We start from the raw sequence: 22,499 nt of genomic DNA on the forward strand, positions 1-22,499 counted from the left end.
GACAATGCTGAGCCTGGCCTAACCATTTTAGGAAAGAAAAGTCCCTGTCGGAAAATCGTGGGAAACATAGGTGAAAGCAGAAACACTTAGTGACAAGAATCCCTATTCAGTTGGCTTGGGAAAATTTTATTCGGATGCATTAGATCTTTTGCTGTCAAGCCACTTTAATTTTAAAGGATACATTATAATCACCCATGTTTTGAACTCTTCCGAGCTCCGAATTTCTTATGATCAAAGGGGTTCTTATCCACTACATCCTTGAAAAAGCGCCACCCAACTTGACAAGGCTTACCAAAGCGAGACCCATGGTGCGGACTTCCTTACCTGCCCGTGGACAGCGAGGCTCCACATCCTTGTTAACACTGAATGCCTGATACCGCTTCTCTGCCCCCTGATCCCAGCTAAAGAAAAACTGATACCCGAGGCTTGGGTAAACACCTGCAGTCCTGTCAAAATCAACGCGGGGCTCACGTGCGAGAACCTAGCTAATGTATGCCAGGCACTGAACAGGAGGGGCTGCAGAAACACCTGCCACTGCACTATACATGAACAAGCGTATGGTGCTGTCCCTGGCTAAGAGTATCACCTGCCTTATCCGAAGCTACTAAAGAAAGCACCCACAGGTGATGACTCCATAGCAGCAGCACTCAGGCTGCACCTTAATCTGCCTTGGAGCGTCCGGTGTGAATCTGCCCACTTTTCCCTCTACAGAGCTCCCTGTGACTAGGCGATCTACTGTGGAAGAGGGTGAAAACCAGCCCCGCTTCAGCAGTATTGTATTATTTTAACAACAAGAAACTCAGTTTATTCACAATCAAGACGTGGCTGTGAAAAACTGTGTGGGTCCAGACACTCACAAATTCTCCACAAAAGGCATTGGGGGAGACTTTGGGACTGCAGGCAGGAAATTACCAAAAACATACAAATGATGATGCTAGAATGCTTGAAAATACTCTAAACACTGACAGTCAGTCTCAACAACTAGCAATCACTCTAGGTAGCATTCCAACCCAAAATATTTCACTCACTATGCTACTCTCGACAGAGGCCCCCCTTATTCAAATCTGTTCCGACCTTGCTTCTCAGGGGAATAGTTCAGCCTGAACTGTCAGACGAGTGAGGCCCCTTCCATAAGGGTACACAAGCAACTCCAGACTGATTGCGGCCTTGTTATGTCTTGTCAGTGAAGTATAACTTGGTCGATTTCTGGCAACACAGCTACCACAGTGAATTTGTAAATACCACCACAGAAGAGTGAGATTACATCAGACGTGGATACCATGACTCAGACAGATAAATACAGTCTACCTATAATGCTGGCCAAGAATGTTAAAAAAAACTGTGTTGCTTCAAAAGGTTGTCAGTTCACTGAATCTCTTTTTTTTATGTTTCAATTCTTCATTACATTTTTATAAACAAATACACACATAAGTTTATCAATGATTATATAAAATATACATCAAATATCTAAAAAAAAAAAAAAATGCACTAATAAGGAATCCACATAATCATTCTATATTAAATAAGAAAAAGAAAATACACTACAAATTATTAAGAAACATTTAGATAGTTTTCTGTACAAATAAACTTTCCCAAATGTATATAAAAAGAAAAAACAAAGAATATTAATATTTTGTAAATGAAAATAGCAATCGCTTAAATTACAAGAAACGTATTTACCAGATTAATGAATAGAATCTAAGAAGAAAAAAAACTAATTATGAGCGTTCCCTCAAGGAATCATCATAAGGAGATAATAGAGAACACACTTATTCTAGAAAAGAGCTCCAAAAATATTCTCAAATAATTTTAAGTTGTCATGTAATTTGTATATCACTCTCTCAAACTGCGCAATGTCAAACATATCTTTCAACCAGGATTGGAGGTAAAATGTAGATTTCCAGAAACGTAATATATTAACTTTTGCCAGGCTAATTGCCGTAGATAACCACCTGAACATTAGTGACGTAACCCTACCCATTCCGGAGGTATTGTGTAATAAAAACAATCGGGGTGATTGAGACAAAAAATTAGGTAAAAATGTTCTTAAATATTTTGTTATTTGTGTTCAAAATTGTTGAATATCGGAACATTCCCATAGAACATGTCCCAATTAGGTTGATGGCATCTCCAGCAATCAGAATTTGGACTAAGTTTAGCAGAGTAGAGTTTAGAAGGTGACCAATGCCATTGATGAAGTATTTTAAAGTAATTACATTTTAATCTTGCATCACAGCGTCCCTGATTATAATTTTCCAAAACTTTAGCCCACTCTTTATCTGAAAAGACGATATTTAGTCGTGTGTACCACCATGTTCTTAAATTTTCAGAAGTATCATCTGAAAAAGATTTATCAATTAGTATGGAGTATAAGCCTGACACCGTAACTTTGAAATTCCTCCATGCACATATATAACGAGCAATACTTGACTGTAGTATAGGATCTATAGTTCAGTCTATTTTGGAATCTAAAATAGATGATATAAAAATAAAATTATTAAATTGCGATTTTGGAAGTTTATACGTCTCTTGCAAATAGGAGAAGGATTTCAGAGAGTTGTTTCGTGTATATAAGTCCGACAGGGTATTCATTTTGTGATTTCTCCAGACTAACCAATTAAGCTCTTTACCTCAATAGAGAATTGCAGAGTTATTCCAAATTAGGGCATTTAAGTGAACATAGGCGTTGAATTTTATGATTTTATGAGCCTTCTGCCATGCTAATTGAAAGGAGTAGGTAACTGGATTTAAGGATTGTGAATATTTTGGACATTTGGTATAATAAATAGCCATCATAGTAGTAATTTTCAATAAAGACTGTTCTATTTTCACCCATAGGGGCATGTTATCGATTATGGATATCATATATGTTGAGTGTGATAATTGTTGAGCTATCCAATAATTTTCCAAATGTGGAAGTCTTAAACCTCCTTTTAAAGAGGAGGAGTGTAGTTTTGAACTACTTGTACGAGGATTTTTTCCTCCCCAAATAAAACAGTTCTTAGAGATGAAGTACTTTTGAAGAAATTAGAAGTAATTGGGAGTGATAACATACTGAACACATAATTGAATTTTGGGATTGTATTCATTTTTATAATCTGTACTCTACCCCATAAAGAGACATTCAACTGAGACCATCTTATGAAATCTCTTAAGTTTATCTATAATTGGATTCAAATTGTCCATTACAACATTCTTCAGTCCAGTATTAAGTAGGATCCCAAGATATTTAAGATTTGAAGATTTCTAATTAAATGGGAAATTACCTAGTGAGATTGGTGTAGTATTATTGTTCATTGGTAAAGCTTCACATTTGGACCAATTAATCTTGTAACCAGAGAATGTTGAAAATTGATTTAATAGAGTGATCAAGGTTTTAACCAAAGAATCTGGGTTAGACAATGTTAGTAATATACCATCTGGATAATAAAAAGCTTTTACCTCTCCTGCTGGGGTAAAAAGAACTTTGTATATTAATGTTCTGTCAAATTGCAATAGCTAAAGGTTCCAAAGCAATGAGAAACAATAACTAGGAAAGTGGGCATCCTTGTCTGGTATCATGAATTTTTTTTAAAGTATGGCGATGTAAAGCCATTACAAGTGATCGCAGCAGTTGGGGATTGATACATTCCTTCAGTTAAAGTAATAAAATCTGTACCAATACCTATTCTATTCATGGTTCGAAATAAATATCTCCATTCCACTCTATCAAAAGCTTCTTCTGCATCCAGGGACAAAATAATATTTTCTTCTGTTTTATTACGTTGTTGCCATAATAGGTGTAGAATTGTTCGGAGATGGTTTGAAGAGGAACGAGATGGAACAAAACCGACTTGAGATGGATGGATAAGCAATGTAATGACTGAATTTAAGCGAGTCGCAAGTATTTTAGCCAGAATTTTAATATCAGAATTTATTAATGAGAAAGGTCTATAACTAGAGCATTCAAGTGGGTCTTTATCAGGTTTAAGAATTACAGTAATACATGCTTGTAAAAATTCTGGAGAAGGATGTCCTTTTTTAGGGCTTCGTTAAAGAAGTTTTGTAAGAGTGGGATTATGTGAACTTTTATAATCTTATAAAATTCGATAGGAAAGCCATCCTCCCTGGGTGCTTTATTTGCAGCTAAACAATCAATAGCTTTTGTAATTTCTTCTGTTGTTATGTGCCCTTCCAGACTGTTCTTGGGTCAATTTTGGGATTTTCAAGTTAGTAAAAAAGACATCTTTCTCTTTAGTATTATCACAATTCAATGATGTATAAACTGTTTCATAATAGTTCTGGAATTGTGCCAGAATATCTGTTGGTTGTGTAAGTAAATGATTTGAAGAATTTTTAATAGCAGATATCGTTCTAGAGGATTCTTGTTGGCGTAATTGATATGCTAGAAGTCTTCCAGCTTTCTCCCCCCTTTCATAATTACATTGACGAGTTAAAAATAGACATTTTTCTATGTGAGAAGTATACAAGTTATTGAGTGTGAATTTGGCTGAAAATAACTTTTTTTAAATCTCTGGCCGATTTGTTTTTACTATACTCATTAGAGAGTAACATTACCTCTTTTTCCAATAATACCCTTTCACTATTCAGTTGTTTTTTAAGAATATATGAGTCTCTCATAATCATTCCTCTAATGCCTGCTTTACCAGCATCCCAAAGTATACTAGCATCTGTAACGGAGTCCTTATTTTCATCAAGAAATTGTTCAACATGTTGATATAAGTTACATTTGGCTTGAGGTGTTATATGAAGAGGTGTGGAAAAAAAAAAGAAGAGATAAAGTAGTGCAGAAACTAGGCTGAAAACATGGAGACTAGTACGTTTTCAGTAGTTGGCCCGTGCGCTCGAGGAGGGCTAAACACCGGAAAAGGCATGACGTATGCATGCCTTTCACTAATGAAATCAAACAGATTTTAAAATGCAAGCCCAAAAACCAATGAAAGTGACAGGCGTGACACCGGCTTGGTTAAAAGCCCAAAGACAGATTAACACAGGGATGGAGCGCTTGTGCGCTCGACCCTTAAAATAAGGCATCTGGTTGGGGATGCTCCACCAGCCTTGGTTTCTTGAACATCAAAAAAGTGAGGCTGCACAGTGCTCCCCTCCATCTCTTACAATATGTTTTTTTAGTAGAACCACCTATAGGTTGACCTTGAAGTAATGAAACCTAAACTGACAACTGCTCAGACAGTGTTGATCTGGAGTAGCCTCCGTCCAATCCATACATCCCCAAATACCCAGTAGGCAACTACATATTTAGTGCTGATGAGTGATGTCTGAACTGCCATGATGAACAGGACCATACTGTAGGCTTAGTCATTTGGGTTTGAGCTGGCATAAAGCGATAACAGAACTAAGTGACTCGGCCAAATGTATAAAGATAAAATAAGTTCAATAAATCACAGTGGGGAGGTCTTGGGAAACACCTGCACAGTTCTTTAAGAATCCTCCAAGAAACCCAAGCAGTACATTTTGCTATCTTGAATAAAAAGAGAAACTAAGGGCCTCATTTTGAGTTTGGGGGTCCCATCAAATTTGCAGGAAGAACGCCAACGCCACGGCGGGGGAGTCACCTCCGGCACTATTATAATGTTCCCACCAGTCCTTGCAACAGAGCGCTCACACCGGTCAGACTGGCAGGAACAGTGCTACAAGTTAGCACCCGGCTCCCTTAAAGAAGTCGAGTGATATCTTGTAGCACAGAGGAGGCCGACCAGCACCCTCAGAATGCGTGCTGTCTGCAGAGCAGACAGTGCGCATTCCAATGGTGCTGGGAAGGGGGCCCCTGTGGCCCACAGCACTTCGTCACCGTCAGCCTTTCCATGCCGGTCAGACCACCATGGAAAGGCTGGTGGTGACGGGAGTTGTAATCAGCCAGACAGCACAGAGTACAACTCTGACCGCTGTCATGAACCATCTTCTGGGCAGGGACATAGGTGCTCAGTCAGGTCCACTCACCAGGTTTGTAATTGGGAGGTCGGACCGCCTGGAGTGTGGCGGTTCGACCGTTAACTGGAGTGTGGCGGGCCTCAGACCGCCACACTCGTAATGAGGCCCATAGTATTTTAACAAATAGGTTCTGATGCAAATATAGATATCTAGCTGGGGATAGGAGATTCCCCAGGAGCATGTCTTAGATGCTTGACCCCAAGACCTGTACTGACTTCGGGCCGACTTTCAAATGTCTGGCCCTAATTTGTTGTATGGACCGCAAATTGGGTTGATGAAAAAGAAGAAACGACTCAGCAAAAGCAGGCTTACCCAAAGTAGCAGCCCTAAAAACAGCGATGGTCCAAGCAAGGTCGCAAACAGAGCACAAATCCTGGTGGAAAAAGCAACAAAGGCATACATCCAATGTATTTAATGATCTCAAAGCCCTGTAGACAGCAGCTCCTGTTGATTCTAGGACTTTGAGGACCTAACTTATTTGAGAGGTTATGTCAGTGATTCAGGAAAGATCCTAGGCACCTGGTCTGTCTGGTTGGTCTTCCACATGGAAGAATCAGTGCCAGAAAACCCCTTCATGGTACTCATGATATCCCTTAAAGATACAGATATATTTTCCCAGATGCCCGGTGGTATGGCCTGGCTGTTAATAAGCAACTAGAGGAAGGTTTGTAGGCAGGTGCATTTGACCTTTTGGATAGGGCCTTGAAAATAAGCACATCTTGTGACCTCACCAGTCAGGATTTGCAATTAAATCAGGAGGGCTAGCCTTGTGGTACTCCCTCTAACGACAGCTGGCTCTCCTGCTTGTCAAGTGGGGGTTAAGAGCATCTTGATGCTAACTATGAATCTTTGCTCAAAATTACTTACAATGAGTGTGTACCCACTTCTGAAAGGTTTCAGGGTATAAATGTTGGATCTGATTGGACTTGAATTTTCAACTCCCCCATCTATTTCCCAGATGGGGATATAACTGTTGCTGTCAGTGTGTGTGCGCTATTTAAATTAAATGAAAAGGCATTTCTTTTTTTTATTAAATCTTCTTCCACTTCTTTTAAACACTTATTTTTGCTACTCCTGTTTTATGAATGATCTTGTTCCACCTCCTGTATACCTTTGATGCCCCCCAACTTCATGGTCCAAAGCCAATGTTTCTGTACCAGTTAAACGGCCAATTACATACTCCTTAACAACCTGCAGTCACCATGTCCCACCGCAGTACTGAGACAACACCACAACAATCCTTTGACACAGTCCAGCACTCTTAAACCACTTTATGCCTAGTATTCCTAACTTTTCTATCTCCCTCCACGAAGGCAGCACTACCCATATCAAAAGAAAGAGACAGAACTACCCAGCCTCTTGCTTACATAGGACAGGAAGAGACACTGGCCCATTCTTGTCCACCTTTGCACAGTCCATAAGTGTAGATACTGATTCTGCAACCACTAACCCCTTCAGTACCGGTCATCTTCATTCTGGTTCTAACTTCTGTACTGGATTCTATAAGACATCACACTGTCCGGCTATCATGACAATGGGCATATGTCTACGTAACTGGCGAGAAGCAAGTTCATCATCCAGTATAAACAATCAGTCCCTCCAAAAACCAAACCTGACTCAGTGGTTGGAATCTATTTCATAGGGTACAAGCAGACAGTCTAATTATGAATATTGTACCCACAGAGGAGGCACAGCCACACAATATTAGTGAGGATCTACTGAAAGTGAAGGCAGGGCTGTATTTTGTTCTTTTGGAACACAGGTCCTTTAAGTCAAACTCTCCCACGTTTTGCATCTGCAGTCAGAAGGTCCAGTTTCTGCAAACTTTCTGTGTCTGGGACTTTCCATTTGCACAGAGGGACTTCTCACTCTATGGTTAAGATGGCCAAAGTTCATGACTGCTAACTATTAGCAGGCCAAGGACATATTGTTGTTAGTGGATTAGGTGATATATTTTGCGGACAGAAGTTCAGAGTATAATTCAGCCCCAGTCACCATGCAAAGCCCAGTTCTCTTATTGATTGAAGGCTGATACCTGGTGAGCAATGACCCTGCATAGCTTAAATGGAAAGAGCAATTTGGAGAGCATTGGCAACCTAAGGTAATAGCTATGCTGGACATTTGCAAAGGTTACTTGTTCTCAGAAGAAGATGCGGGGAGGGGATGTAGCCTAGCAGCTCCAGCTGCTACCTTTGGGACCTGGGGACCCAGGTTCGAATCCCAGCCTCTATGCTAGACTTAACAAGGTGTTATTCTGGGCAAACCACTTAAGTCTCTGTGCCTAAATATTTGTGAAATGTTTTAGTGTAATTCTCACTTGATGTACAATATCTTGTAAATCGTCACCCTACTTCTCAGATAATGTAGTGCATATATTACTTTGCAGCTAGGTTTGCACTTTACAAATATATACAAAAACTATAAGTGTTATATTTAGAGAGCAGGGTCTTTACATAAGAGTTTGGTGCCACTCAGGTAGGAGGCAAGTTCTTCATTTCATGTTAGGTCCTTAAGCTGCAGCACCAACATGTAGGTCCTGTCAGGGCTCCAGGTTCCACGCCACACCAACATTCTAATACATAGTTTACTCAGCATTCCAGCACCCAGCTCCGGTATACAACGCATGGGGACACAGAATGATACAGAAAGCCATTGGAAAAAAAAAAAGAAAAAAGTGGCCACTCACCAGCCATCTTCCATTTTGGTGGCTATCACTCACAGCTGTGAGGTGTGCCTGGGACAGTATCAGTTAGGTAGGGTAAAATGAAGAGAGGCATGTCTGCAGATGACTGGTGTTGAAAGAAAAGTAAAATTTTGTCCTACAAAGATGGCACAAACTACTCCGCTCTCTCATATGCAGTGTGAAGAAATTGCCTAATTTTCCATTTAAAAAACGTAGATGATGTTAAGGCTACTTTTTCCAAATCAGCTGAGGCCAACTTTCAAACAAGTATCCCTAAGATTGATACAGTTTTAGGGAGTTTTCAGCCCTTGGGTGTGTTGTCTTTTAAGACCATCCCTTCATTGATCTAATCAGGTTTCCCATCGGATCCCTGGCCTCCAGATATCATAGGGAAGCTTTCCCAGAAAGTTAAAGAGCGGATTGGCCAACTGTTAAATCAGTGATTGGCAGAGGGGGTAGTTCCAAAAAAAAAAAAAAAAAAAAGGGAAAATTGCTTTAGTCACTCCGTTATTGAAAAACCATAATGCAGACCCCCTCATATGGTCTAAATAGAAACGGATATCTTTGCTGGCCACTTTTCTAAAGTGCTATAAAAAAACATGTAAACTTGCAACTCACAAAACCTATAGAACAGAATGACCTACTCCATCCATCACAGTCTGGATTGCGAGCAGGTAATAGCACCGAATCTGCGCTTCTTGGGCTAGATGAAGGCAGAGCTGCTGCACTACTTTTGTTGGACCTCCGAGCAGCATTTAATACTGTCAACCACAATACGCTCTGACAAAGATTAGAGGGAATGGGAATACAGGACTACTGCATTAGCCTGGAAAATCTTTGTGCGCACTTACCAAAACACAAATCAAAATTACACTATCTTCAGTTGTGCCTTGGGGCTCCATTCTGACTCCTCTGCTTTGTAAAATTATATGTGAGACCTCTGGCAGATATTGTGGAAAACTAGGGCCTTACACTTTGCTTGTATGCAGATGATACACAAATTGTTCTATCTGTCATCTAAGGACAACCAGAATATTGCGGCTTTGCCTTCTTGTCTCGCCCGAGTTTCAGAATGGATAGGTGCTAACTCTTCAAAGTTAAACGGAGACAGGACGGAGGTCTTGTTGGTGGGGAATCCTTCTACACCCTGGGGTGCACATTTGTGGCCTTCTTCTATGGGCAACTCCCCTAGTCCTGTTGTAAGGAACTTCGGAGTTTGGCTGGATCATGAACTCACTATGATCAGCAGATTAGCAAGGTAGCAGCCACCTGTTTTGGCATACTGAAATTGCTTAAGAAGATCCTCCATTGCCTTTCCACCTCAGCTCAAAGAACTGTAGTTCAAGCCTTAGTTATCTCCAGGCTGGACTATGCAATATCCTATATCTGGGGGTGGTAAAATCATTACTTAAACTCCTCCAAATTGTGCAAGACGTTGCTGCACGTCTCCTGCTTTTTTCTCTCCTAGGTTTTCTGGTTCTGTCAGTTTGCTAAGGTCCCTTCACTGGCTGCCTATTGAGTGGCTGGTGCAATTTAAGGCATTGTGCTATATACACAAATGCCTATATAACCCTGGTCCTATTTACTGAGATCATGGATCTCTCGATATTCCCATAATCACCCGCTGAGACCTGGCCAATTAGAATCTGGCTCTAATTCTTAGAATTAGGAAATCTCGCCAAGGAGGTCAGGCATTTTCTTATCTGGGGCAAAAACTCTGGAATGACTTGCCTGTAACACTGAGAGAATTTGATTGTATCCTTGCATTCAGGAAACGTTTAAACACCTGGCTGTTTCAATTATCTGGTCTCCAAATCACTGCCCCTTTTCTGAGCTGCCAGGAGTGCTTCAATCCGTAATTTCGGATAGTGCTGGGAAACCTCTTTTGGTAGCTATGCCTTTTATAAGTTATGTATAACAATAACAACAACAACAACAATAATAAAGCAGCCCTGTCTACTTGCCTGCTCTCACATGGGCAAAGCTTGGGCCCGCTCCTTCCCTACAAATTGCTGTGGCCTCTCGAGTCAGGCTACACCCCGGCACCATATGACCCCTCTCTAATCTTCTAGTTTCAACCTCTAAAGTAAAGAATGTTGCCAAGGTCACAGACACATAACAATGGCCTCCACAGTCAAGGCATTATTCTTTCATCTGAAGCCACCAACGTGTATGTGCTAAATCCTACTCTTACATCAAATATTAATGTCACAAAAACCAGTGTGATTTCAATCATAGTTTAAGCCAACTACTCAGCATCTGCAAAGTTTCTCTCTGTCCCAAATAACCAGAAAAAGAGCCAAAGGGTCCACAGCCCTCTGGAGAAGTCCCTATGCAATGGAACACAGGAACCAAACACAGTCACAAAATAAAGAGACATTGTTTTTCCCAAATATTCAAAACATAGCATTTCTCAAGAGCACTGACAATTTAACAAATCAGGAATACTTCCCTTCAGACCTGCACATTAAACCTAAATACCAATATAAACACAGTTAGTTAGACTGGAGCCATCTCACAAGAATGGCTTCCTACAACATCACCCTCAAGACCAAAATCACTTAGTTATCTGAGTGCATAGGAGCAGCTCTAGGTTCCGAACCAGAGACACACAACTACCCTTTTTCCTTATCCACAACACACAGGACCTCAGCTAGAAAGTGTGCAGAGCCCAACATGAAACTCATCTCGTTTCTTTTAGCACTGATCACTTTCTGTATGAACTGACCACTGTGAACCACCTGCTCTGCTGTAATCAGGAGTTGTTGCACACCCCAGAGGCGCTAGGCTCCCGGGGTGGGACCCCCATGATTAAGCATGCCACCAACTAGGTTGGTGGGTGAGGAGTCTTTTTAAAGAACCAAAAAGAGGTCTCACGGACATAGGTACAGGTCATAAAGAGAACTTAGGGGTGGTGACATATTTGCTCTTGTTGTGTTGACTATCACAACCCAACATGTACACAACACCTTCTTGAACTATAGGAGCCCTTGTGCTCATGCATACTACACTTGCATCATTTCATTTTCCTCACATCCCAACTTATTTTCTACGTACCTCCTCTGCACCGGAGGTCAACGCACTGGCAAGATGTTGTCACTAACAGAATACTCATGCTACTTTCCTATTCCTTGCTTCCACATTACCAGGGCTACTGTAATTATGTGATTCTGCGCCTGTGGAGTTTCACGTAACTTATGTATTTCCTGCATTCGCCACATAATCTGCTGTTGTATAACCTACAGATTTTAACACAACAAATGTTGGTAGCTCAAACGGATTAAAAGTTACTAAAATCACGTTGACCCATGTTGCCACTCAGTAGAAAGCCCTTTGCAAATGTTGACTGGTCATTTTCCAGTTGCTTATTGCAGTATTTAGATGTTTAACTGCCAACAATGAGGGAACCCTTTGACCAGGAAATGATAATGTGAGAAGAAAACGACAAATGTATGACTACTATCACAAAATGGGCTAATTTAACTTGCAAAATGTGTCTTTTCTTGTTGCATAATTTAGTCAACCCTGATGCATAATTTGGTCCTCCCATGTCGCATAGGTCCAGTGGCCCTGCCTTTTACAATTACACCTGTATGGACCAACTGGTTTGACTACCAGTATTGTACCCTTTACATGCATGCAACCAACACAGTGCAAATGACCATTCAACCAGAAATGTGTTACCCTCACCACCGCATAGACTGCCCGTGGACTGCCTCTCTCCAAACTACCAGGACAAGCAGCATTTTCTTCGACATACACTTAGCTGTGCCACCTCCCCTCAGATCAGCGAACATCCCAAGGCTATGTGGCAAGGCACAACCAGACAGGCTGGAACACCTGGGCAGCCCGCCACTACTGAGAGGTTACTTACACACATGAGCTGCACCCTAGATGAAGAACAATTACTTAACAAAGCAACTCCACATTTTCCTCAACACACTGCAAAAGGCACGAACACCACATCAAGCATCATAAAACGCCACCACTTTGGAAATATTTATGGAACTCCTGTAAAATTACCCAGGACCCCAAGACGAGAATTTAATTTTATAGGTGTCAGGGTACAAAGATTATTCTCAGAAGCCTACCGCTTGCGCTAATGAATATCTATGTGCCGAATTCCAAGACTGCGTAGCCTTGATTGTATCTCAATCCTCTTTAATCGAGCAATAGTCACTAGTGCCCTTTATATCAAACTTGAAAGTTCCTGCTTTCCGCCTCTGTCACGATTTTGTAGGTATTTTCTCTCTCTCCTTTCTTTATTGGGTGCGTTTTCACTCCCATGCTTTGGGTCAAGGTCTGAAGAAGAAAAATAAGTACCAGTCCCTAAAAAAGGAGTGCTGGTGGGGCCCCAACTACGACAACCATCTTAAATTAAGGACTGCCCAACACCAAGCATCTACGGGGCTCCTACATCAACAGCAAACCTAAGCTTCCACGACCATCGACACACTACCACAACCCCTATCACACAAGTTATCATTCCCTCTAGCCGCACCATCCCCAGAACTCAAGGACCCTATCCGGACATCTCAAATCATCCATAGTCGGAACTCCTACGTTAAAGCGCTCCTCTCAACACCAGCATCTCATCTCATTCATCCACCTCTAAAACTGCATATGCGGCAACGCTACACTGTTCTCGTATACATTCTTTTTTACGAGCAAACAAGCAGAGCTGTCGAGTTACACAGTTCCAAAACCTTGGAGAATAATAACGTACAGCACTCTTACCCCACTAATCCACTGCGTCTGCGTCCACCCAGGTAGGCTCTAAATTAGCCTGTTTTTTTTTTTTTACTGCTAGATGCAATCTGGGGGATGGGCTAGGCACAGGTATTTCCATACCCCTCCCTTCCATTTTACTGTCCTAGGGCTCTGGTTGGCTGCCATGAGCTCAAAGTCTATCCGCCAGGAACTTTGTACACAGACGAATTTGGGAGGCAGTCTGGTCTCACCACACCCGCCTGACTCCCGTTGAATTTTAACGGAGTCTAAAAAATGGCATCCAATCAGAAGATTTCTGTTACCTACGAATAGCATGAATGTTTTCTCTTCTGGTTTCTGGTTGGATTACAACCGGATCACTGTGCCTAAAATTATTGGCTGGTTGTGTGGCCGAGGGTACGTGGTCAAGTTTGCATACCCAATCCTAGTTCCCGATTGGCTATCAGGGTACTCGGCTTTGGCACTGATTGGACTAAAATGTTTGTGACATCCGGCGTTTAAGAAAGCGGGCGCGCTAGCTTTTTGGAAGCAGTATAACTAAAGGGTAGCGCTGTAGTACTTATCTCTTCTGGGACTGGAGCAGTGCGATTGTTTTGAAGTCGACGTCGCGGAGTACTAGGGTAGGCGCCGGGATCGAAAGCTTTGCTGAAGGTAGATCGTGGTGTGTTTAGGTGAGTGGGTTAAGCGCCCCGTTATCCACGAGTAAAGTGGCTTGTCACACGTGGAGCTCTCCACAGCAATCCGAAATGGAGTTATACAAATCGCTGCCCTCGTCTCCGACAGTTCGAAAACATTAGGGGCTGGATAACATCTAAACAGAGTAATAAAATCAGTGCTCACGTGGCTGGCGTTACAGCCTCCTGGGGCAACAGCACTATTTGCTGTCTCGGTGGATTGTGTGTTTGCGCATACTTATGTGCTCGTAACAGTGCCTCCCCCCCGGTATGTGTGTGTGTATATATATATATATATATATATATATTCAAACACACACTCTCCTCTCTCACACTTCATGGGGAGAACTAGGATTTCAGGCTTCTCAACTTCTTGAGTCTTTAAGGCCAGTAATTCCTTGGGGCTCGTTGTACTCAAAGAAGGAGGTTTTGTGGATGGCGAGGGAGGTGGGTGTGAGGGGGAATGACTGACTCCATTCACGTATTTAAAACATATAAATGCAAGGAGGGTGACCCTGATAAAGAGATTGCGAAGAAAACTATGCGGCCAGTCCTGTCACTAGGAAGGGGACTTAGGAACGTTCTCATTCCACTCCTTGGCTCCCCGCTGAGATTGTTCTTAAGGGAAAAGTGGCAGCACATCTTTTTCACAAATGTCTATTGCAGGATAGTGAATTTAAACACCACACATGTTAGAGGTGCCCAATTAGAGAAGTCTTCTGCAAAATTGTTTAAACAGAGTAAAGTTTACTGCGCCAGAAAGATGTAACTATAAGTTAATTATTGTATTTTCGGTAATTACACAAAACAGGATGTCCGAATTAGGCTTTATTTTGTGTATCCCACTGTGGTTTGCATTTCATAATTATTTATTATGCGTATCTGGTCTTTATTAATGGAAGAACACTTGCTGTCCTTCTGTATTTTTCAGAATGCCTTCGCATATGGAAAATACCAATTTCAAGCGACTGCTGCTTGAATAGGATGTGGAAAAGGCCCTGCTCCCTCGGGTCCTTTTCACAATGGTACCTAGACGATGCAGTGACTTATCTTCAACCTTTTATTTTCAGGTTTGCACGGTAGCATTCGCAGCAGTGGAAGCAAACTGCATGATGGACAAAGGAACAGCCTTGGACGGAATAATGCAGAATGGGGAGGTTATTGAAAAGGGTGCGGAAAGTCTCAATGGTGCAACGGAGTCTAGACGTAACGGATTCACCTTCAGCGACTCTCCGTCTTTGGAGGAAATGTGAGCATCCTTGCAAATGATTAACAAACTATCGCTTCTCCTCCTCAAGGGTGAACCTTCTCAACTATTTTTCTAAATTGCTTTTGTACAGTGAATCTCTTATTTTGATAATTGCAGTGTGACGCAAAGTCGCTTTTTTGACAATGTCACTAAAAAATTGGAAAATACACAAGTTGCATTGTGGCATACTGTACAAGCTGTTGCAACTTGAAGTAATTGTGCGGTAACGTTTCTGACAAAGGTAGTTATGCATGTTGGGGCAGATTTTACAGGTCTGGTAGCTAAGGGAGTAGGTATGTGATAGGATCAGCAGAATGTGTTTGGAAGAGCAACATTAGGTGGGGGGGGGATTGATGAGCACCATAAGGGAAGTAGGAACATGAGAAATGTAGAGTAAATGTAGGATTGGGAATGAGGTAATGCACGAGGCAGGGATATTGTGATATGGTAATATTGTTTTGTTTTAACCTCTTGTATCTTATTGCAGCCGACAGCGACAAGCCGACTTCACAGATGAAAGGGACTGGAACCAGTTTCACAAGCCCCGAAACCTGCTGCTTGCCATGGTGGGTGAGGTGGGAGAGGTTGCCGAGCACTTGTGAGTAAATTTATGGACAATTTTTTATATGTATTTTACTTATGGTGAAAGCCGAATCATCTTGCATACTTTATCATTTGAACATTCCCACTTTTACGCACACCCTGTTAGTAAATCATGTTGTAACAAAGTGGGGGAAAAAAAGAGGCAAGCAGTGCATTGGGTCCAGGGGCATAGTGGTTATGTACGCCCACTTTGCGTGCACCTGCCATACTGTGGTGCTATAGCGGGGGAAAGGGTCGTGGACGCTTGTATGGATGGAGGGTAATGTTTGTACAGAGTCTTTTCTTAAGACTTTGTTGCAGAGCAGATCTGCTGCTCACGGGTGTCTGAGTCTTTGTGGAAGGCAGGCAGTCCTCCTGGGTTTCTTGGAGGTTCGGCTGCAGGATGAGCCGCCTTTTTGGGCAGAGTCCATCAAGTTCAGCAGGTAAGCCAGTGGGGCTGATACCAAGTCAGCTGCTTCTTTTCTTCTTCTGTAGGTGCATTTTATAGTCTGACCACCTTGAGGTTGACTGCACCCTTATTATGACCACTTCCACTGGGAAGTGGGCATAACTCCAGTGGCCTAATACCTTCCAAACAAGGTGGCATTCCAGGCCGGCGACTACTTGCTCAACATTGTTTATCATGCGCAGTCAGAGTGAGTGACCCATATACCCAGATACTGAAAATTCTCAACCTCCCACCTGAGTCCTGCCTTAGAGCGGTTCCGTAGGCTGATCTGCCTAAGGGGAACAGGAGCAACTTCTTCCCATTGACCCTGAGACTAGAGACAGCCCCAGAAACATCTAACCTCTGCAGCAGCATTGGCACCAAAACATGAGGATCCCATACATATACCAATGCAATATCCGCATACAGAGAAATTACATGTGTGGACCGTCCTACCTGGATCCCCCACTGCTCCAGCCACTCTTGAAGCCATATCGCTAGTGGTTCCACCGCCAAAGCAAACTGTAGCGACGAGAGCAGTCATCCCTGCCTCGTGCCCCTGCTGATCTCTCCCAGGCGGCTGAGAGTTTTCCCCCTACCTGTACTTGTGCAGTAGGAGCAGTATAGAGTAGCTGCACTAAGCACAGGAACTGGGGCCAAACCCCATGCCCTGCAGGACCTCTAGGAGCTAACCCTGCTCAACTGTATCAAAGGCTTTTTCCAAATCCAGGGACACTAGTGTCAATTCATTCTCCACATCTTCGGTCTCGTGCAGGATATGTGCCAAGCGACGCAAATAATAGGACATACTGCCACCAGGGATAAACCCACATTGATCCCTGTGTACCAATCCCTGAAGCTGGGTGGCCAAAATCTTGCAAAGTATCTTGACATCACTATTTAACATGGTAAGCGGGTGATACGAGGAGGGCTCACCAGGTTCCCTCCCGGCTTGAGCATCAAACACACAATACCCTGACGCATGGTGTCTGGCAGCACCCGCACTCGAGCTTCCTCAAAGACCTTCAGAAGCTTCCCCCGCAGAGATAAGGAAAACATCTGATATAACTCAACAGGAAAACCTGTACTTGCAACTTATTAAATAGTCTCTGGAACAGAATGCAGTTATACTAAGATATTGATTCAGACTGGAAAAACGCATATGAAAGCTGCTATCGAAGGACTCTCAAGGAATTTGATCTGTTAAATCATTCCATCAAAATGCCATGGCATGGAGTGCTTGACTTAATGCTCTAAGATCTTGGAATGGCGCCACCTTGGAACTACAACTTAAACTATCGAAGGTTAAAAAATATTGTTAAAGTATGCTCATCTAAAATACAGCAAAAAAAACTTCCAACGTTTAGTGACCGAGCTCATAGCTGGTCTCAGAAAGCTATGAAAAAAAACAAGCCCAGCTAAATCGGGGTCTTTCTAACTTGTGAGAGCCGAAGAACCGCTATCTTCATTTGGACTTCAGACTTTTTGACCCGGGGGTCTGCAAAAATTTAAGTATAGTAGGCCCATTGCAAGCTGTAGTACCTGCAGATGAGACAATCTCTAGCGCATGTTGTTGTTATCAGTGAACATAAACTACTGAAGAGCATCAATTGTTGTCTGTTTTAACACAGATGGCTTTTTAGTTAGTGGTTCATTAAATACATGATTCTTGTTTTATTGGCCTTGGACAAATCACTGGACATGACAAAGGCTTGAGCCAGTGTAATCTGGATATAAATCTGTGCTAAATAGCCCCCATATTTCATTTGGGTTTAACGAGCTGCTTTTAGCAAAAAAAATAGTTTGCACTGCAAATGTTTATCGAATGTTCTTTTTAATTTTAATAATATTTATAGATTTTTATTTTTTAACCGTCAACAATGAATGTTTACTTACATTTAATATACCTGAAGTTTCACATCCTACTGAATAAAGTGTGTTTGGAACTACTTATTTGTGAAACTTGGAATTGCCAAAAAAACATGCTCTAAGCGATGACAAGCAGGACAGGAAATGCAGTCACCCTCGAAAACCGACGATATATCTTACTGTGTTACCGGGTTCCCAGTCGAGCTGTGAGTGTTGCCTAATAACTTTCCATAACCTTTGAGGTGAATGCCTGTTTTAAATTATCCTAGTCTTCACCGTTGTGTTTGCAACAAGTTCTCTTGTTGCCAGTGGTACCTTTTTGGGATAGTGTGGAAGGGTTTGTTGTGCGCTCTACTAAATCGAAGTGGTTCCTGGGAATGGATTAGTGCATGTAAGTGGAGTGATTGCTAAAGTAGGGGGTGACTGAAAAATCCTGAAAACGTGGGGGCCTCAGGAACTTTTATGGACTGGATAACATCGTAGATTCTTGCCGTGCGAAGCTACAATTGAATGAGAGCACGTCTGAGTGATCTACTGTGGCCCAAGAATGGGCATTGTGAAACTGAAGGTACACCTTGTCTCCTCACTGACACTTAACCTGCAGATAAAGATGAGTTGTGTACGCCATCTTGGTGTCGAGCTTGTTAAGTCACAACTTATTGCCCTTGCTGTGCATAGTTTGTTTTTTAAAGAAATAAAAGTTGCTTTTTACAAAAACGTTGTTTTTATATTCTTTCTTCGCATATCTTCCACCTCTTACCTTAATCCCTAATTTGGGCAGGACATTTGCTGCTGTAGTGCCATGCATAAATCTGTAATGACAGTCTCTGTACCTGTGAGTAACCGGCTCTGCTAACGTTTCCCAGTCCTCTCAAACCGATTTTGTTTTTTCCTTTCTGCAGCCAGTGGAGAGGAGAGGTCGCTGAAGGCCTTCCAGACTGGACTGATAAGGAGAGGGAAGACCTCTCCCACGAGCTGAGTGATGTTCTCATCTACCTTGTGGAGCTTGCTGAGAAGTGCCATGTGGACTTGCCTCGGGCTGTGCTGACCAAGATGGCGCTTAATGCCCAAAAGTACCCAGCTGGCAAAGTACACGGCTCTGCCAAGAAATACACAGAGTACAGAGACTGAGTTCCCATGCATCTGCGAGTGACAAGAAGTTAGAAGTGACTTCAATCGAGGGAGCGAAGGAGGTTGTCAGCAGAGAGAAGTTTTGCCCCTGTTTGAGACTAATCGCTCATCCCACAGTGGGACCAAGCTCAGTCCTGCTGCTGCGTGTTTCTGCACTGCTTGGCAAGGACGTTTGAAATGTTGTTATTATTTTTTTACAGTTGCCTTGTTGCCATGCGAGCCAAGTTTCCAGTTTTTATCAGCTTGAGTTTCTGCCCTCCTGAGATCGATTGTATTGCTGCTGTAAAATGTGGAAATGGAGGCCGAAGCACTTCTACATCTGTGACCTGAAATGCCGCCAAAGCCCTCCGATAAGGACTCCAACTACACGATCTCAGTTTTTGGGGCAACTGTTCAGCTGTTGATGTTCTGTTACTTTAAGGACTGTTTTTATGGATACAATGTTTTTATTCACTCCAGTTGCTGATGCAGTGGTATTGGGTTACTGGAATAAGTAGCGTGGCCAGTTTTTAGGGGGGAGGGGGGGAACACCTTTGACATTGTAATGGGCTCTGAAAGATGTGATCGCCCCAGCTCTTTATAGTTCTGGGTGGCGATGCGGAGTTAGCAGATATACTTACCTGTTTGTGTACCCATAGAACTGCTTCTGGGTGGTCGTTTGAGCAGGAGATGGTCTCTTTCTCTATGTGATTGCGTAGAAGTTTAATTTGTTGTTGACTGTCCCTGACCCACACTCTGAGATGAGGTATGGGTGGTGAGCCAGAGTTCATATGTACAACTTTTACTTGATTTGGTATATTGGGCAGTCTGCTTCATGCAGTACCTTACGAGGAGTGATATTTATTCATAAAATGAGGGTTAGACTCCGGTTTAAATTACAAAAAAAAAATCCATTTGAAATGCAGTTAACTAATTATGTGTGCCAAAAAGGCTTTTTGGGTCTCCCTGGCGAGCCTGGACTGTAACATAGTATACGGAGAACAAAAAAAATGTTGGTCTTTCTAGAATGTATGGCAATCTACAAAGTAAAAAAACAACGCTATTTCCTGTTGGTGATTGGCCAAAACGTTTTTTTTTAAGATTCCAAAAAGTGAAAGGTGTTGGACAGCAACCTGTGTGTTAAGATTAAACCCCTCATCCTTTCTTGGATGGATTTTCTGCTATTTCTGCTGTAATACGTTTTTTAACTGCCAGTTGGATGGAGCACAACATTTATAAGCGGCCAAGCCATTTAGACCTGATCAGAACCACCAAGAGTTCCTCTAATCTTCATTGTAAAAACTTTAACCCAGATTCCTCCTGATATTGTACTGCATGTCAAGAATAAAAGAAGCAAGCAACAAAACAATAAACTGCCATTTTATCAAACAAATATGCGCTTTGGTTTCTTACTCTATGGGAGGTACATACTGCAAACTAAACAGGGTGACTTTCGTTGAGCATAATTGAAAGATTGCTTAACTAGTTCTCCTATATATTTTTTGTCACTCATGGCATTACCCATAGCACAGCCTCCTAAATGCATAAAATATACATTCTGTTTGAAGCTAGACCTTTTTTCCAAGGTGCGCTTGTTATCCTTTTTAATGCAAATCAAAACGCACTAAGGCAACTTGAAAGTAACTTCTACCCTTTGAGGTGGTGCTTTTGAAAACTCCCTTGAGTTACTGGAGAACAAGTATCAGTCCTTGTTCGGTTCAACCACTCCAGCAACCGTCATCTACTACTTGTGGCTCTCACTGTAAAGGGGTCCTTTAGAGTAGGAAGTGTTGTCAGAGTACCTTACTTTTTTCAAACTCCAAATGCTCCAGCATAGAGGGCATGCTTTTTTAAGTGTTACTTTAGAAGGTTTAGACCAGTCGGTGGTGCTCATTTCATTCCAATATTTAAATTGTTTATAAGACCTTTTTAATGCAGATGTCCGTTGCCTATATTTTGGGGATTTTACTATGGTGGTTCTCGGTGTTGTCTCCTGCATGCATGAGAGAACGTAGCACTGTTGCTTCAGGAGCTCTGTGAGGGGAGCTTGCTACATTTGCTCTGTGTAGGAAACTGGAATTTTGTTGCAGTTGTCTCCTCTATTTTTGCGCTCTTGAAAACTACTAGATGCTGGTTTTCAACACCGACGGTGCATGAAGGCCTGCTAATCAGACCTCAGTGAAATTGCTCTTTCCCTTAACCCATTCGCTGCCAGGCCTTTCCCCTCCTGTGCCGAGCCTTTTTTGGCTATTTGGGGCAGTGCGCGCTTAGGCCCTCATAATTTTATGTCCACATAAGCAATCCACTCCAAATTTGTGTCTTTTTTTTTTTTTTTTCCCCAACATCCTAGTGGTTCTAGAGGTACCCAGGGTTCCCCTGGAGGAGACCACGAAATTAGCCAAAATAGAACAAAAAATGTGTTTTAAAAAAAAAAAAAAAATGGGGGGGAAAAGGGCTGAAGAAGACTTGTGTGTTTTTTTGTTTTTTTTTTTCCCTGAAAATTGCATCAACAAAGGGTTTGCGGTGCTAAAATCACCATCTTCCCAGCTTTCCCAGGCTGACTTGAATGAGTCAGAAACCACATTTTTTGACACGATTTTAGCATTTTACTGGGACATAGTAAAAATGGGCTATTTAAAAAAAAAAAAAAAATTTTGTTGCTTTCAGCCTCCTTCCAGTTAGTGACAGAAATGGGTGTGAAACCAATACTTGATCCCAGAAAGCTAAACATTTCTGAAAAGTAGACAAAATTCTGAAATCAGCAAGGTGTAATTTCTGTAGATCCTACAAGTGTTTCCTACAGAAAATAGCAGCTAAAATAAAAATAATATTGACATTGAGGTGAAACGAGCAGCCATTTTTCTCCAAGTTTTACTCTAACTTTTTCCTGCGATGTCCTATTTTCAAAAGCAATATACTGTTCTGTCTGCTAGACTCTTCTGGTTGCGGGGATATATAGGGCTTGTAGGTTCATCAAGAACTCTAGGTACCCAGAGCCAATAAAGGAGATGCACCTTGCAATGGGTTTTCATTGTGTATATATACTGGGCATACAGCAATTTGGTGAAATATAAAAAGTGAGAAATGGGTATCAAGGAAACCTTTGTATTTCCAAAATGGGCACAAGATAAGGTGTTGAGAAGCCGTGGTTATTTGCACATCTTTGAATTCCGGGGTGCCCATACTAGCATGTGAATTACAGGG

At 42.0% G+C, this 22,499-nt stretch overlaps 2 protein-coding genes across 5 annotated transcripts in view; one reads left to right on the top strand and one right to left on the bottom strand.

The window, feature by feature from the left end:
• The window catches only part of QPRT (quinolinate phosphoribosyltransferase), a 34,514-nt gene extending 20,888 nt beyond the window's left edge, over nucleotides 1–13,626 (bottom strand). For 2 of the 3 annotated variants that reach the window (XR_011205556.1, XR_011205555.1), the window contains exon 1: nucleotides 13,370–13,624. The gene's annotated coding sequence lies outside the window, so the exon portion shown is untranslated. Of the gene's footprint in view, nucleotides 1–13,369 lie in introns of all 3 variants that reach the window. The other variant, XM_069244378.1, reaches the window with a different exon arrangement.
• Nucleotides 13,627–13,842: 216 nt separating this feature from the next.
• On the top strand, nucleotides 13,843–20,688 carry DCTPP1 (dCTP pyrophosphatase 1). Of its 2 annotated transcripts, none has more exons than XM_069244380.1 (4): nucleotides 13,843–14,034; nucleotides 15,108–15,286; nucleotides 15,774–15,884; nucleotides 19,088–20,688. In XM_069244380.1, the coding sequence occupies exons 2-4, from the start codon at nucleotides 15,147–15,149 to the stop codon at nucleotides 19,314–19,316; spliced, it is 480 nt and encodes a 159-aa protein (XP_069100481.1). In that variant the 5' UTR covers nucleotides 13,843–14,034; nucleotides 15,108–15,146; the 3' UTR covers nucleotides 19,317–20,688. The 2 variants fall into 2 exon arrangements, with proteins under 2 accessions (XP_069100481.1, XP_069100480.1); XM_069244379.1 differs by having other exon boundaries at nucleotides 13,845–13,983.
• Nucleotides 20,689–22,499: the final 1,811 nt, after the last annotated feature.

Source organism: Pleurodeles waltl, chromosome 7, assembly GCF_031143425.1.
Source record: "Pleurodeles waltl isolate 20211129_DDA chromosome 7, aPleWal1.hap1.20221129, whole genome shotgun sequence".
Lineage (NCBI taxonomy): Eukaryota > Metazoa > Chordata > Amphibia > Caudata > Salamandridae > Pleurodeles > Pleurodeles waltl.

Coding starts and splice junctions, on each gene's coding strand:
- DCTPP1 (XM_069244380.1), top strand. CDS start 15,147: ATGATGGACAAAGGAACAGCCTTGGACGGAATAATGCAGAATGGGGAG. Junction 15,287..15,773: donor TCTCCGTCTTTGGAGGAAAT/GTGAGCATCCTT, acceptor ATCTTATTGCAG/CCGACAGCGACAAGCCGACT. Junction 15,885..19,087: donor GGAGAGGTTGCCGAGCACTT/GTGAGTAAATTT, acceptor TCCTTTCTGCAG/CCAGTGGAGAGGAGAGGTCG.